The sequence below is a fragment of the Candida metapsilosis genome, assembly GCF_017655625.1.
Source record: "Candida metapsilosis strain BP57 chromosome Unknown scaffold1, whole genome shotgun sequence".
NCBI classification, from domain to species: domain Eukaryota; kingdom Fungi; phylum Ascomycota; class Pichiomycetes; order Serinales; family Debaryomycetaceae; genus Lodderomyces; species Lodderomyces metapsilosis.
Genome location: NW_027138159.1, coordinates 554,094 through 569,390, shown reverse-complemented (window position 1 = coordinate 569,390; position 15,297 = coordinate 554,094). Strand labels below are relative to the sequence as shown.

The 15,297-nt window shown below is 35.7% G+C and overlaps 4 protein-coding genes across 4 annotated transcripts; 2 read left to right on the top strand and 2 right to left on the bottom strand. All coding sequences in view use genetic code 12, as the record gives it.

Moving 5' to 3' along the window:
- Window positions 1-1,264: 1,264 nt before the first annotated feature.
- Window positions 1,265-3,715, top strand: UME6 (Zn(II)2Cys6 transcription factor UME6; the record flags this gene model as incomplete). The annotated part of the gene is made up of 1 exon (XM_067691450.1): window positions 1,265-3,715. The coding sequence occupies one exon, from the start codon at window positions 1,265-1,267 to the stop codon at window positions 3,713-3,715; it is 2,451 nt and encodes an 816-aa protein (XP_067550284.1).
- Window positions 3,716-4,813: 1,098 nt separating this feature from the next.
- Window positions 4,814-7,582, bottom strand: I9W82_000257 (uncharacterized protein; the record flags this gene model as incomplete). Its single annotated transcript, XM_067691439.1, has 1 exon — window positions 4,814-7,582. The coding sequence occupies one exon, from the start codon at window positions 7,580-7,582 to the stop codon at window positions 4,814-4,816; it is 2,769 nt and encodes a 922-aa protein (XP_067550283.1).
- A 1,162-nt stretch (window positions 7,583-8,744) lies between these two features.
- I9W82_000256 (uncharacterized protein) lies at window positions 8,745-10,961 on the top strand (the record flags this gene model as incomplete). Its single annotated transcript, XM_067691428.1, has 1 exon — window positions 8,745-10,961. One exon carries the CDS (start codon window positions 8,745-8,747, stop codon window positions 10,959-10,961), a length of 2,217 nt encoding a protein of 738 aa, XP_067550282.1.
- A 130-nt stretch (window positions 10,962-11,091) lies between these two features.
- Window positions 11,092-14,955, bottom strand: PHO81 (Pho81p; the record flags this gene model as incomplete). The annotated part of the gene is made up of 1 exon (XM_067691417.1): window positions 11,092-14,955. The coding sequence occupies one exon, from the start codon at window positions 14,953-14,955 to the stop codon at window positions 11,092-11,094; it is 3,864 nt and encodes a 1,287-aa protein (XP_067550281.1).
- Window positions 14,956-15,297: the final 342 nt, after the last annotated feature.

The following is a 15,297-nucleotide window of genomic DNA, read 5'->3' as shown; positions in this document are numbered from 1 at the left end:
TACATCCCAAAACCCATCTGTACTGTTTGTATTGACAACTGAATGCATTGTGCACCTTCACTGTCAGCAATTACATCCAGAAACTAGACAACCATTACGTGCTTTCCACCATCAAAGAAATAAGCCAACCGTCTTACCCCCCAAAAACAGTTACATCACCCTGAAACATTAAGATTTCGTCCAATCGTTTATAAACTTATCCAACTTTAATCTACGATCCTTTATTTATACAAACCCCCATTCATTTTGCCTATAACCAACCTGTTCAATTACCGTCTAAACGACAATTGACAGAAACTATACCCTTTACATTGACTTGATTGAAAGATTGGCAGATTTTTTTTAGAAACACCATACTGCAGGTAGACACTGATTCTGCCACACAGATATCACCTGCTGTTCACATATTACAAAGTTTAAACATCAACTTAGTTCTTACTAAGGTCTTTTTCCGGGTTTTTTTTTTTACTCGAAAGGGACAACAAACACAAAACAAGAAAATACAAAATTGCCTTACAATTACAAACGTATCATCGTACCTTGTGGAAAACAAAGACACAAGAGAGCCTGAAAAATTGCTAAAGAGTTTCCACTACTAAGAGCCAAATCTTCAACTATATTGATTTAAGAAGATCGTCTACAGTTTCACAAGTAGCGCTGAATTACAACCAATTCAACGTTTCACATTCATTTCAGACCAACAGAGATTACCTTCAACGTGTAATCTCTGCACACCCACCAAAAGTTTTTTCAACCCCATCGATTTTCGTATCTGCGATAGAATTGAAATTAAAATAATTTTAGACAATTCATTTTTTTTTTAGACCACAAAAACAAAATTACCCTAGGCACTGTAAAACAGACAAAACAGGCTAATCATAACGCAAACACTAAAAATAACTCAGCTCATTTGAAGAAAATTTTCACTACTTGTGTGAGCTTTTACTCCAACTGGAATCAACTTTTGTGTGACATTAAACTAACACATCGGAATTAAAAAATTTTTCATATTTTTTCAGTTTCTATTGTTCTTATTATTTACTCCATTTCTATTGTTATCCGATTTCAGGTACACGCACACACGCGCACACACATTTGAAAAGCAACAACAAAGCTACCAATTGCATTAGAACCCATAAACTTAGACTTTTCATTTGAAACAAGAACGGAACTTCCAACTTTTGCTAAAGGGAGGGTCTCCATTCATATCTATTTTATTGATCCTTTGCTTAGTTTTTTTTTTTTTTTTTCATACTGGCAACGTATGCTGAAGGATCAGATCACAGAGTCTGCAAGAACATCATTATCATTAGCAGCTGACGATACAATACCAGTGGATTCATCATCTCAAGTGGATATGTCGTCACCGATTAGAGCTTCTCAACCAAACACATTTTCCATGCATCAACATACTAGAACACTTACAAATGAATTTGAAAAGATGCCCGATTACAACAATGACACCAATGACATTTATGAGCCTGCATTCTACGATTTCAATCAGAACCAGCTACTATATCTGTTAATGCGGCCTGAGGGTACATCAAATCTACCTTATCCCCAACCAGCTCACGTTCTCACTCATATGAATGGTAGGTCAACTAACATGTCATTGACACAGCTGCAATATTACCAGTACGCTTTTGGTTCAGACACGCCTCCTCAACCAAAATTGAATGAGCAGCAAGACACAAATGCGCAGCTGGAACAGGAGCGGGAACAGGAGCAGCAACAGGAGCAGCAACAGCAGCAGCAATCACAGCAAACTAATTCCGGACAGAACCAGGAAGTACCTTACCAACTCATCAATCAATCAGCCGATGATCAATCACAAGTTCAAGTACCAGCATATGACATTCCGTTGCCTCAGACAAACTCTCACATTTCAGTAAATAATTTGGAAAGAGACAATAGCATTCCTAACACCACCATTCAGACCAGTTTCTACCAAGCTAATCAGGACACCTCAGGAAGTTATTATGGAGATGACACAAGTGATCAAATTCCAAACTCAATCAACGAGTCAACAACAACGTTTTTAAATACCCTTGATCCTAATCAATCAACTGATGCTCTAAATGAACCCCTTGCTGGTGAGTTTAGTGTCTTTGGTGAGTATGATGTGTTGAATGCTTCAACTGATTCACTTCCCAATTTTAATAGGGCACCTGTTCGTGCCCGTCTGTACCAACACCCTAGTGTCAATCGAGACTTGTCGCATTTGCAGTTTCTCGATGTGTCAGCATCACAGCGTCGCTATCAGAGTGTCAATTGTCCACCTATCAACCAAGCTAGTCAGTCATTGGAAGATGTGTCATTTATCACTGCTCATAATTTACTGGCTTTATCGACACAGGAAACTGTTGTGGATCAATCACTTACACCCACGTTTTCTGACATTTCCAGTTTCACATCCAATGCTTCAGTTCAACACCCAATGGCTACAGATACTTCAATGGGAGCATTTGACACGAGTTTCTCTGTTGATTCGGTCCCCGGTGCTGTAAACATTAAAACCCCAGTGCGTCCTTTGCATAGTCCTTTAGCCAGTGCCATGCTTGGCCCATCTTGCTCCAGCCACAATAGAATTTCCAAGAAGCCGTCATTGGCGAGATTGAATACCCCATCAAAGAAAAACTTGAACAAGATTGCTGGTGCTTTAACATCATTTGAGGGTGCGATAGGTACTACGTCAGCAAGATCATCACCATCAGCTGTTCCCTTGGCATTGGATCTTTCAAAGGCAAACATTTCTTGTTTCCAAAGCCAGTTACAGGAAAATAGTCCCGTTTCATCACTGCATGAGTTTCCATATATTAGATCACAATCACAACCACACACACATCAACAATTACAACTGTTACGGACTTATTCAAACGCATCTCCAAGTGTGGCCGTTGTTTCAACTGGTCGTCCAAGCGTTTTAACTTCTCCTGCTAGTGTCAGCAGCTATAGCGGCAGCTCTAGAACTCCCAATGCATTCCGTCAAGATCCAGGACATGCTTTATTATCACCTGGTATACCTGCCCTGCCCGAGTTGCTTCATCGGCAAGAGCTTTGGAAGAAAAATTACAGCTTAAACCATGGAAGAGAACCTGGTCGGTCGTCAATTACCAGGAGGAGAATCCAGAAGAAGAGAAGTGCTAAACAGGTCAAAACTGTCATTGGTGATGTAACTGAAATTTTAGATCCCAAAGCAAAGCTAATGGACAAGAGCGAAGCAGAAGTGGGTAATACCCTTGATGTCAGTACCAATACCGAGGGTGTCAATGCTTTTGAAGATGATAACGACGCCACTGGAGTCAAGATTGACAACGCACCAACACAAGCATCTCAACGCAAATCCAGCAAACTCAAAAAGTCAAGGTCCACTCCCGTGTTAGCTAGTAATTCACACAATGACTTGATATCCCTCAACAAAGACCAACCAATTGTAAAGAAGAAGTATACGAGAAGAAGATTATTACCTCGGTCAAAGAAGGGTTGTTGGATATGTCGTATAAAGCATTTGAAATGTGACGAGGTTAGACCATCTTGTGGAGCTTGTTTACGATTTGGATTGAGTTGTGACTACAATCCAACCAAGCCTGATTATGTCACTGATAAGGAGTTGAGACAGAAGAAGTTGAGTGAGATTAGCATGACGAGGAAGCTGAACCAAGCGCTGGAGAGACGACCAAGCAAGAAAGGAGCAAGTGAGAGCAAGTTCACTTGAGGATGGACCACCTACCATATTTTTGATATATTTTTTTTAAAAAATTTTGCATTTTGAAAAGGAGAGATAGACGAAGAAGAATAAGTGGGACTTATCGTGATTATCTCCTCCCCAATCATATTATTTACCGTTTGCATTACTCATTACTTACCGAACCTATTATTATTGGTGCTTTACTTTTTATTTTTATCATTTTTTTAATTTTAATACTTTACTTCATTTTCAGTTCTTTTGTGCATAATAAGTGATGAAGAGTTTTTTTTTTATATTGTTAAATAGTGAAAACAAAAATACATATACATTGTAAAAAGAGAAAGAGATAGAGACATAGGGTCAGTGTAGGTAGGTGTAGATTGTGTTGAGGTAGTATGCGCAAAGCTCTTGTGTCAATTTACTACACAAAAGAAAAAATAGGGGGCGGAGTGGGGCTCGTGCTTAGATGGATGTGGTCCCTAATGAGCGACAAGGAATAGTTTACCTTATGTGACAAAAAGAGTCGCTGCAGTTCGGGTAAAAAGTTTCTCCGCATCGGAATTATAATGTCAACTATCTTCGTACGGCATTTTGACTTGAACAAAACCAGGACTGGCGTAGTTCTTGTTCGTGTTTCTCAGCAGTATGGATTAAAATGTATTTCATTCTTGCTCTGGAACATTTGAAACGACACAAAGCAAGGCTTGTATTGTGTGCTTTCTTTGCTTGTCTTTTTTTTTTTGACGATGGATCGATTATTTAATCCGACGAAATTTGCAGGAAATATTTAACAATGGAACCAATCCAGTATCAAACACAAATTCCACTTTCTTACAAAAAATAAGCAACTGTTTCTTTGTGGAATCAAACTAGACGACAAGAAATGAAAAGTCAAAATAAAAAGTGTGGTTTCGCGTTTCTAACCATAGTGTATGTATATTCGTAATTATAACATAAATTAACCGGTGCATTTGTATCTGCAGTAACTAGTAAAGAGCATATGGATACAAAAGGTAAATTGAGAGACCTACCATTCATAAATTCTAGAAGCATCTACTTTGTGTCTTTGTTCATTGTATTATTAAATCTATCAAGAAAAAAGAAGTGTCAAGACTATATTCTTTATTATTCCCATTCGCTGACTGAAAGTACTTTATTAACAATAACTTCAGTATCGGTTGAAGAAATAATAGTTGTATCATTTGTATTGTAACGTCCATTTTCCAAAATACTTTGGAAATTACTGCGATATTCCACAATAGAAACCACATTTCCAGTAAATCCAACCCATGGTCCATTCAATGGATCAATCAATGGTGGGTATGTATAATCGATAAATTGTTCTCGTTCTTCATCAATGGTTGATTTGCGTCGCGAAAGTTTTCGTTTTCTTTTTGTCCCTGTTTCCCCATCCTCAGCTTCTCCATCAAGGGCATCTGGCTGATCGTCTTCTCCAGCGTGTAAAAGAGAAGATTCGTCCAAGGGTCCATCTCCATCATTTATCAAGAGCTGCGTATTCTCATTCTGATCTGCACCTACGCCCTCAGCATCCCCACCTTGTTCCACATCACCATCCAAAATAGCAGACGTTGAACCATGTTCACTTTGAGAATCACCAGAATTAAACAGCTGGTCATCATTATCAAACAACTTGTTGAAATCATATGGATTCAAAATGGCTCTCAAGGCAATAAAATCACATAACGGTACATAATTCTTTTCAAAATTGTACAATACACCAAGGGTGACGAATATCAATGGTGTGCACAATAATGATAACAAAATTGCACTATCCAAAGCCAATGTTCCACACATAAACAATTGGAAAATTATCAACCCTAATATAACACGACGGAAAACAATGGGCCATATTTTACCAGTTGAATGAGATGGATGAACAAAATTGTAAACCAATTGATATTTGTAGACAAAGAGTCCAATGATAAAGTAAATTAATCCACAAGTGACAATTTTAGTTGACACCACGGAGTAGATTAAAATAATCATGAAAATCATGAGATGTTGAGGTAAATTGATTCCAAAATCCAAAATTTGTGGAGTATAGTAGTATGACCGATAATCTCTTGCTGTTTTCAATATAAATGACTTCAAGTAGAATAGTTTACCAATGACATTCAAAAGGAAAAGGTCCCCAACTTGTAACAATTTCACTGGAAACATTGTCAATCCTTGTAACAAAATCAAGTCAACATAAAACAAAGACATACGTCTTAACGACGTTGCTAATTGAGTTGCAATTTTCGTAGTATCACTGATGTATGACATATAGTCCCAAAAAGTCCCAGCAGCAACATAAATTAAAAACAAGTTGAAAAAGATAAAAAAAAAGTTTTTTGACAATGTTGATAATTCAAGTTCACTATTGGATGAATATCCTTGGAATCGAGACAAATAGCGATAGAAATATGGAAACAGGATATTCAACAAGGTAAACAATAATGGTGGGAGGATACCAGTGACAAATGTCGTCAACCATTTAGATTTGCCAATAAAATGTCCCACAGCTGGCCAAAACTTGGTAATTGTTTTCAAATCAAGCAAAGACGTCAATGGAACAACTAAGAAAATGATAAATGCATAACTCAAAACGATTAAAAATGTAACCAAATAAGATTTGCAAAGTTTCTCATTGTATTGTAATTTAAAACTTCCCCATATTATATCTTGGGGTGCTGGTGCTAAACTTACAATCAATTTGTAAACACGAGGATCCAATATTGCTTGAGCCGCCATTTGGGCTGATGCCACTGAATCCATAGTGATAAATGCTGATGGTACAACTCTAAACTCTGGATATTGTTTTGCGTCAATTGTTGTTGATTCAGGGTCAAATTTACGTTGAATCGAGCGTATGGTTTCATCTAATTGGACAAGTTCCTTTGATAAAGTTTCAATCTTTTCTCTTGCTTTTGAATTATCTAAAGGTTCATTCCATTCAGGGTTAACTGCAGGTATTCGTTGTTGATTGTAAATGTTTATATCCATTTTATATTCCGATGAATAAGAATATTCAAGGTTTCTGAGCAATTTCCTTCGTTGTTCAAATTTGGTTTCAAGTGGTGACCAATCATAAATCAATTTAACATCCATGACTCTTCCAATACCCAAATCTTCAATAAATTTTTTAATTCTTTCTCTACTGAGTAGCTTCTTAGGAATACCATCTAAACGAATGGTTCTATCTGTGATTGAGTTTTGTGATGCTAGATACTTCTGTCTCGTCTTCAACACTTTATCAGTATATTCATACAAGTAAAAGAATACAACCACGGAAAACAAGTAGGTGAAAATTGGATATACCCACAAGAATCTTGGAAAATCTTCATGGAAATCGGGATTCTTGGGTTTCGTCATGGTAAAACTTTCTTTGTCATAGTTTCCAGTAAAGTAATATCGTATTGGACTCAATATGGCAACTGAGAATATTGCCAATACAAAGAAAATCTTGATACCCATCTTGAAAAATGATAAATAGACATAACAGTCTAGTCCAGAATAGGACAAAACTTCATCATCAGTCAATTTGTAAACCACTTTGATCCAGCCAAAAAGATTATTTGGTAATGGTTTTAATACATTTTTAGCTTGTTGTCGTAATGTTCTAACGGCATAGATATGAGGCCATCTATATCTCATGATACAAAATAGTAGAAATAGTAAAGCACCTGATGTGATGGTTAAAAACAATTGAGCTTCAAACACTCGTTGTGGGCCAACCGAGTGTATTGGTTCTGGCGAATTCCCCGTGCTCCAGCCACCACCACCACCACCACCACCATGTGGGCTTTTATAATTGTCATTGTCTCCGCCTATGACTATGGAGTCATCTCCTATAACTTGCCAGGTAGACTGTATGATATCAAGAATAGGCATGTGACTTCTTGCTTCCTTAGTTGATTGTTGTTTATTCAGCAGGTGTGTGTGTGTGTGTGTGTGTGTGTTATTTGTTTTGATTTTCTTCTGTCTAGAAAATAAAGTTTGTCTAAAATAATTGTATGACGTGACTTTCTATTGTAAACACAGTGGAGATTCCTTTTTGTTTAATGATTACTTTATAATAACTTACTCTTAGTCTTAAAAAGAAAAGGTGATCTTATATATAGGTTTAAAGTTGAAGGTTGTATATAATCTTTGTAAAAGGCCAAAAACCCAATTGACAGAAAGCCTGGTCTTTGTAAAAAGTCAATGTCAAAAAAACAATTTCTTTTTTACGACACTCACGCGTTTCTTTTTTTTTTTGCTTTTGCTTTTGTTATGACATCACACTATAAAGATATACGAACATTCAATTCAGAGACCAATCCACCAGTACCTATCTTCATAGAAAATTACCACACACGACTGTCTCACTCTCTCTCTCTCTCAAGGCACAACATGAGCTGCTTACTATTCTGCTTTTATAAACTGCAACTGAAAAAAAAATTAAAGAAAGTCATTTGGTTGCTCAAAACACAAATAACAAGGTCATGTGATGTAGTCAGAACTAAAAACAGATAAAGCCGCATTAGAAATGGCTGTCACTTGTTTCCAATTTTAGACCAAACCCTATACCCTATAATACTTAGGAGATAGAATACTTTTTTTTTTGTTTTAAACAGACATGAACTAAACCATCTATACAATCTTGGTTAGTAATTTAAGCTCCATACGTTGTGTGTACCATACTTTTACGCAAGGCTTAGTGTTTATATATAGAAGCATAATGTACATATACAGTTGTTTTGTAATTTGTACACGACTTTTGCTTTTGAAAATTATAAGAAACCACAAGAGAAGGTTACAGACTGACAGAGGCACAAAGCGCAATTCTCCAATCAGAAAACCAAAAACTAAAAACTAAAAGACAGAGTATCCCAATTATCAGTGCTGTATATTGCTAATAACACATCAACACACTCCTTTAATACTATTACAGCTACACACACAGGCTCTAACACATTACCAGAGAAACAAAAAAAAAAAAATTGACAGTCGTCTAAACAAGAGAGAGGTTGCACTTTCATGGTTGCTCTTTGATACCACACAAAACACTGGAATGTCTCGAATATCAAATTTATCAACCCAAAGAGACGAAAACTATGCTTCTGCTACTACTGATACATCTGCTTATTCCAGACCATTTCAAACGTTTCCCAGAACATCAACTACTAGCATATCACTTGCATCTATAACCTCGTCTTCATTAACACTACCACTACCATCTGAAGAACGGGACTACTTAGATGAAGAACTTTCATTAATCTTGATAAACAGTGATTCGCAAGAATGTAACGAAAACTTTTCCATTTTTATTAAATGTATTGTCGATAACATCTACAACAATAGTGAAACCAAACCAACATATGAACGTTTATCATTATATGCATTGAAACTATTGACTCTGAACTTATTTGTTAAAAACTTTAAATTTTGTATTGGCAAAATATTGGCATTTTTAGAAACATTTACTACAATTACCAATTACAGATTAGAGTTTAATGGAAATAGTGACGAGGAAAATGATAATGAATGGGAAGTTAATGATCAAGTGGCTTTTGAATCTGAATGTTTAAAAGAGTTTTTATGCATAACTTTACTACTATTACTCAAACTCAAAAATACTTCAAACGATCAAGAAGTTAATGATGATTCAAGTGATTTACTGAGCACTTCCTCAGCAACTTCAAATTCATTGGATTTAGTTAATGGAGATTACGTCTTTAAAACGTTGGAACAATCTCGTTTTATATTAATAATGTCACAATTTATATCAACTCAAATTAAAGCAGTGGCTAAAAATGAATCATCATTTGTTATATTGAAATTTGGGTGTGATATCATATTTGAGTATTTCTACTATGTCGAAATATTATCACCAACGGAGTTTATGGATTTGACATTTAATAATAATGAAGTGATAGTCACTATAATCAAGCATCTATTATCATCTGAAGGTTTCAACAACTATGATTTAGAAAACGATGATGATTTCCATAATGAAGCCAAATTAGTTGCATATGAAGAATTGAAACTTTTATTACTCATTAATGAACAATTTCTAATGAGTTCATATTCAAGAAATGAACATTCAAATAAAGTATTTGAAGAATTGATTCATAATGATGATGCCAACTCCAAAAGTAATGTCAATAACATTGTTGGATTTATTAATTTATTAATTTATCATTTAAATCGTGAAGAATCACAAATTATTATATTGTTGATTTTGAAATTTCTTTACCTTGTTTTCACAACTTCATTTACTGCTAAATTGATTTATCGAAATGATTTGAAGATTTTGCTTGATATTTTCCTTAGAGAATTGGATAATTTGCAACACAAGGATAATATCTTGATTGTTACGTACCTCAGGGTGTTGTATCCGATTCTAATGTTTTCGGAACTTAATGAATGTAATGGATACAAATCAAAAGAATTGTATAATGTGATGAGCAATATCATAGTCAATTCGGAACAAAAGGAGACCGACAAGGAGGAGGGTAATTCTGCTATCGTTGACGCGAAAACTATTCTGAATTTAGCAATGAAGTGCATGAATGTTAAATGGTTGAAGAATTTGCATCATCAGACTAAAGCCACTAGCAGTGAAACACCACCCTCACCTCCGAAGAAGGAATCACCAGAACTTGCCTCGCCAGACGATTTGAAATCAATTGATCGAGAATCATCAAGATTATTTACTCGCATAGCTTCAGTTCGATCATCTAGTCGTAGTGACTATCATAAACACACGACACAGCACAATTTCCTTGAACGGAAAAATAGCGAAAAGAAATCTAAAACAAGAATAGAAAATGAAGATTCATCCGCTGCTACTTCTCCTGCTGCTGACGCTGGTTCACCTTCGCTATTTATGGATAACAATCATAATGTGTTCTTGACCGACTTCAACAAGAAATTAACAATTGGCACCAACAGATCACAAACTTTAACTGGTTTAAATTTGAATGATTTATCTGCGGTGTCAAGCACCAAAAATGGTGAAAAAAATGCCAACGATGAGAATGGTAACGGCCACACCTATGGCTGTGATTATCGCGACGCAAATATCTTGGATTTGCCCAATGAATACCTCATGTCGAAACCAATACCCAAGTTGCCCATTCCTGAAAAACGACAACGACAACTTTATGTAAATGGTGCTGCTTCTACTTCTTCAAGTTCTCTTGAGTCTAATTCATCGATAAAGCAAAAAGCATTAAAGAAGAAGGCACCTCCACCACCTCCACCTCCTCCAAGACGAAGGAGATAATTAGACACTAACAAAAGAGGTCATTATTCTAAAAAAGTTTTTTTACATTGTATGTACTACTTGGATCCACCAAATTAATAACTAATACATTAATCTCAATGTCTATCAAAAGCAATTACTCTTTTCTCCCTTACATGGTGATATCCTGCTTGAAACTAAGCACATCATCAAACCTCAACCCATTAATCTCAGTCTTTGTATATGAATCCAACTCGCGCTTCACCATCTCCTCTTCTTCTTCATCTTCCTCTCCAAACCCAACTTGATTATTACTAGTTGTGGTTGTATCACTCGACGCCACTAAAATAAGTCCCCTACTTCGTATCAACGGAATCAATTTGGGAACTAGGTCTAGTAAGTGAATGGATGTGATTAATCCAAATAAATTGTTGTTGACGGTAAAGTTTACTGCTTCTTTGATGGACCTAATTATAAGTTCTTGATAATTGTTCAACTCTGATGATGAGTCTGATGAAGTAGATGAAGGAGGGTATGACTTGGAAGCATTGTTGGTACTTGCCCCTTCAGACTTGTTATTATCTGCTGAATGTTGGTCGCTCAATAGTAATCCATTAGTCGATCGTTGTTCAAACTTCTTTAGTGAGTTGTTATACGTAATCCCATTCATTATTAAAAACACTGGGAAATTCGGTTGTTTCCAATTCAAGATTTTACAAATTAATGAATTTGACGAAAGCAAAATAATTGATCTTGGCAGTTGACGATGATGATGATGATGATCATATTCATGTTCATCATGGTGGACTTGCTTCGACTTGAATGGCTTAATATGATTGAAAACATCATTCAATGTAAAATCAATAAAATTGTTTAAATTCTTTTGAATATTTCCGACAAATGGCAACACTTCCAATTCATAAAACGATGGGAATATCAACTCCAAATTTAAATTGATTTCAGGATGCAAGATTTCCAAAACAATATCTAAAGGTAAGTAAATGATTCGTAATAGCTTCTTGATCAAATCGATATCTTTAACAGTCATGGTTGACAAATCATTGATAACTTTAGAATAATCAAATAAATCATTAGTTATGGAACTCAATTGTTCAAGTGATAGGTTTGGTAAATAAAGATCAATGTTTTCAGTTATGGCAATTGACCAATGTGGACATACAACCGGAGTACCATCGTTCAATAAACATACTCTGATTCGCAAATACTCTCCTGAAAGGGAAGTAGCAGTGACAATTGACGACGGTGCTGATGATGTGGCAAGATGCTCTTGTTGTACGGGTGCAGCAGAATTTCGTGATGCAGGACCTTGGTTTAACCCACTAGCATTAACAGCAGCATTGGCATTTGGTGACAAAAAGTTATTTGGGGATAATCCACCCGCGGCATTCAACTTCAACGTTTGTTTATTCTTGACGATACTAGTTGATGATTTCCAATAAGTGTCAAATTTCGTAGTTTCAAGTAGTGTTCCAGAAAATGGGAAAATAATCTGATAATTAAATTTCAATTGCCCAATATTTCTCAACCTTAAATCAAATAATGGCAACTCAATCGAACTAATTTCTGGTGATGTGGTATCAATATGGGAAAATGATAACGCTGTAGTTTTAGCAATTAATCTAGTTCCAAATTTAGGGAAAATTTCAAAATCAATTCGAAACTCATTCAATGAGTCAACATCAGTTTGGAAAACACAGTTGCTATTATTTGCCCCGCCTTGGTGATTCTTATCTTCCAATGGTAACAAGATATTTCTAGGAACAATGTCAGATATGTTTGACGTTAATGTAATCCTGCCTGGTTTTAAATCAGTGATTGAATTGAATAAATTTATAAATGACAGATCTTCATGGGGGAAAATCAACTCAATCAACACTTTTTGTTCCAAGAAATTATGTCCATATCTTCTTAGTGGTAAAATAGGTGGTGGCAATTGTAAATCGGGTATGCTGTCGACATTTTTATCCAATGACCCGCTATCTTCAGAATCATCATTATCACTCATACGAATTGGGTCGCCTTGAATTGACATTATTTTACTTGACTCAATATTCAAATGACTATCAGCCAACAGTGTATCCATGTTTTGGCGATAGCTGAGTAATTCATTAATGACACCAACATGCCCTTCAACCACACAGTAATACAACACATTATATCCATCCTCATCCAATATGTCCAACTTGGCACCATACTTGACCAATTCTTGGGTAGTTTTAACATGTCCTTCAGCTGCGGCATAGAATATCGGAGTCCATTTGTTAAACCCATCAGTTTTGTTAATTTCCGCTCCATACTTAATCAATAACGTGATCAATTTGTAGTGGCCCTCACGTGCAACAACGTGCAATGGGAGTAACCCTTCAACATCCTGCTCATTGACTAATACCTTCACGAAATCTGATTTCCCATTTGATAGCAAGTACTCTAAAATTTTGTAATCACCAAATTTACAAGCATAGTTTATAGGTAAGTACTGAAGGGTCTCCTTATTGGTACTAGGAAGTGGATTAGATCCAAATTGCACCAATTTCTTAATAATGTTTAAATGCCCGTGCTTAATTGCTAGTAATAACGGAGACATGGAATCGTTGTCGAGATCATCAATGTGACTGGTAGGAAATGCAGGAATGATAATATCCAACAAGTCACTTCTATTGTTTTGTGCTGCGTAATGTAGACAAGTACGACCATTGAAATCGCGTCTTTGAAGTAAATTGCAAACTTCTTGAGAAGGATACGTCTTCATAATATACTCAACAATAAATACCCTGGAATGGTTGATTGAATCGTTTGAGTTTATAACCTTGACACCGTTGTTGATAACAACGTGGTTTTCATTGTGAGCTGAAGCAGGAGGCATTGAACAACATTCATGGAAAACTGTCTTGTTATTGTTAAAATCATCATTGATAAAAGTGAAATCGATATCAAAATTGATTAATTTCAAAAATGACTCCAAGAACGCGTCCGATATTTTAAGATTAGTTATGGATAAAAGGAAAATCTTTGACGCTTTGTACCTTACTGTAGCATCAAATGGTTCATTGGGAGATTTGGGCGATCCATTAAGTTTCTCTACCCATCGAGCAAGTAATGATAAATCCGGATCCTTGATTGTTGCGACATTGACAAAACTGGAATACAACTCATCAACCTCTGTATTGTTATTAGATGAGATCAGAATTGACGTTTGTCTAATAAATGGTGGTGCATGATTTTGAACTGGCGAGTTAGGATTCTCAGTGTGTGATGGAGCTAACTCACGTTGAGAAGCTTCGAAGTCAATCGATGATGAGTTGTTAGCTGTATAATTGACCAAGCATGAGTAATCTCCATCCATTATACTTTCTATATCAAATAACGACTGAGTCACTAAATCACTCAACTCATTTATCTCATTCTTATGAAACACTGGTTGTACACTAACAGCAGTACTAATAAACAACTCCTTAGTGTGTGATTTTGATCTCTTGTCCCATTTCTTCACCACTTTAGAAAACCCAGTCTCATTAAGCTCTATAAATTGTTGTAATCGAATAAGGTCCTGATGAATCTTTTTGAAATTTTGATACAAATTGAGAAACGAAATGGAATTTCTAAAGTTTAAATATGCAGCTGAATCGGCATTGGCAGTAGTTCCATCATGTGAATGTTGACGAAGAAAAGCATTTGATTTAGCGAATAACTCATCTCTTTTCAAAACAAGTAAATTCAAATTGATGGCCAAGTTGGCTTGCTTTTCAAGGTAAAATGAATTTACTTTATCTAATTCCCTTTCAACACGAAAGAAGAATGTTGCCTTGTTTTCTTTTAATGATTGTTGGATTTCGGAGATGGACAGACTGCCATTTGCACCACCTGCAATTACTGAACTAACTGAGTTTGAGCTTGATCTATTAGTTGGTATAGCTAGTTGTTTGATTAACTTCTTCAAGGCTTTGTAATCAATAAAATGACCTGAATATTCTGGAAGTTCCAATTGTCTCGAAGCGAGATATTTACCAAATTTCATCTTCGAGTATCTAGTTGTTAATGTGAAAATGTAATGCCGAGGAAGCTTTGATTATTATAGCTATGGAATGAATGATGTCAATTTGAAGGAGAAAGAACAGGAAATAAAGGATGGAATATTTTTGGTTTCATTAAAAAGCATTTTTGTTTAGTTATTTGATTATCATACATCATCCTTTTTGTGTTACAATGAATAAATTTTTCAATTACGAAGGCACGTGGACCCCCCAAAAACAACACAACGTGTCAATGGTTTTATCTATACACTTAATCCATACTAAGCCTACACAAAGTGGCAAAGTAACTAGAGAAGTAGAGAACCTTCTATTACCGCGCAGGTTAT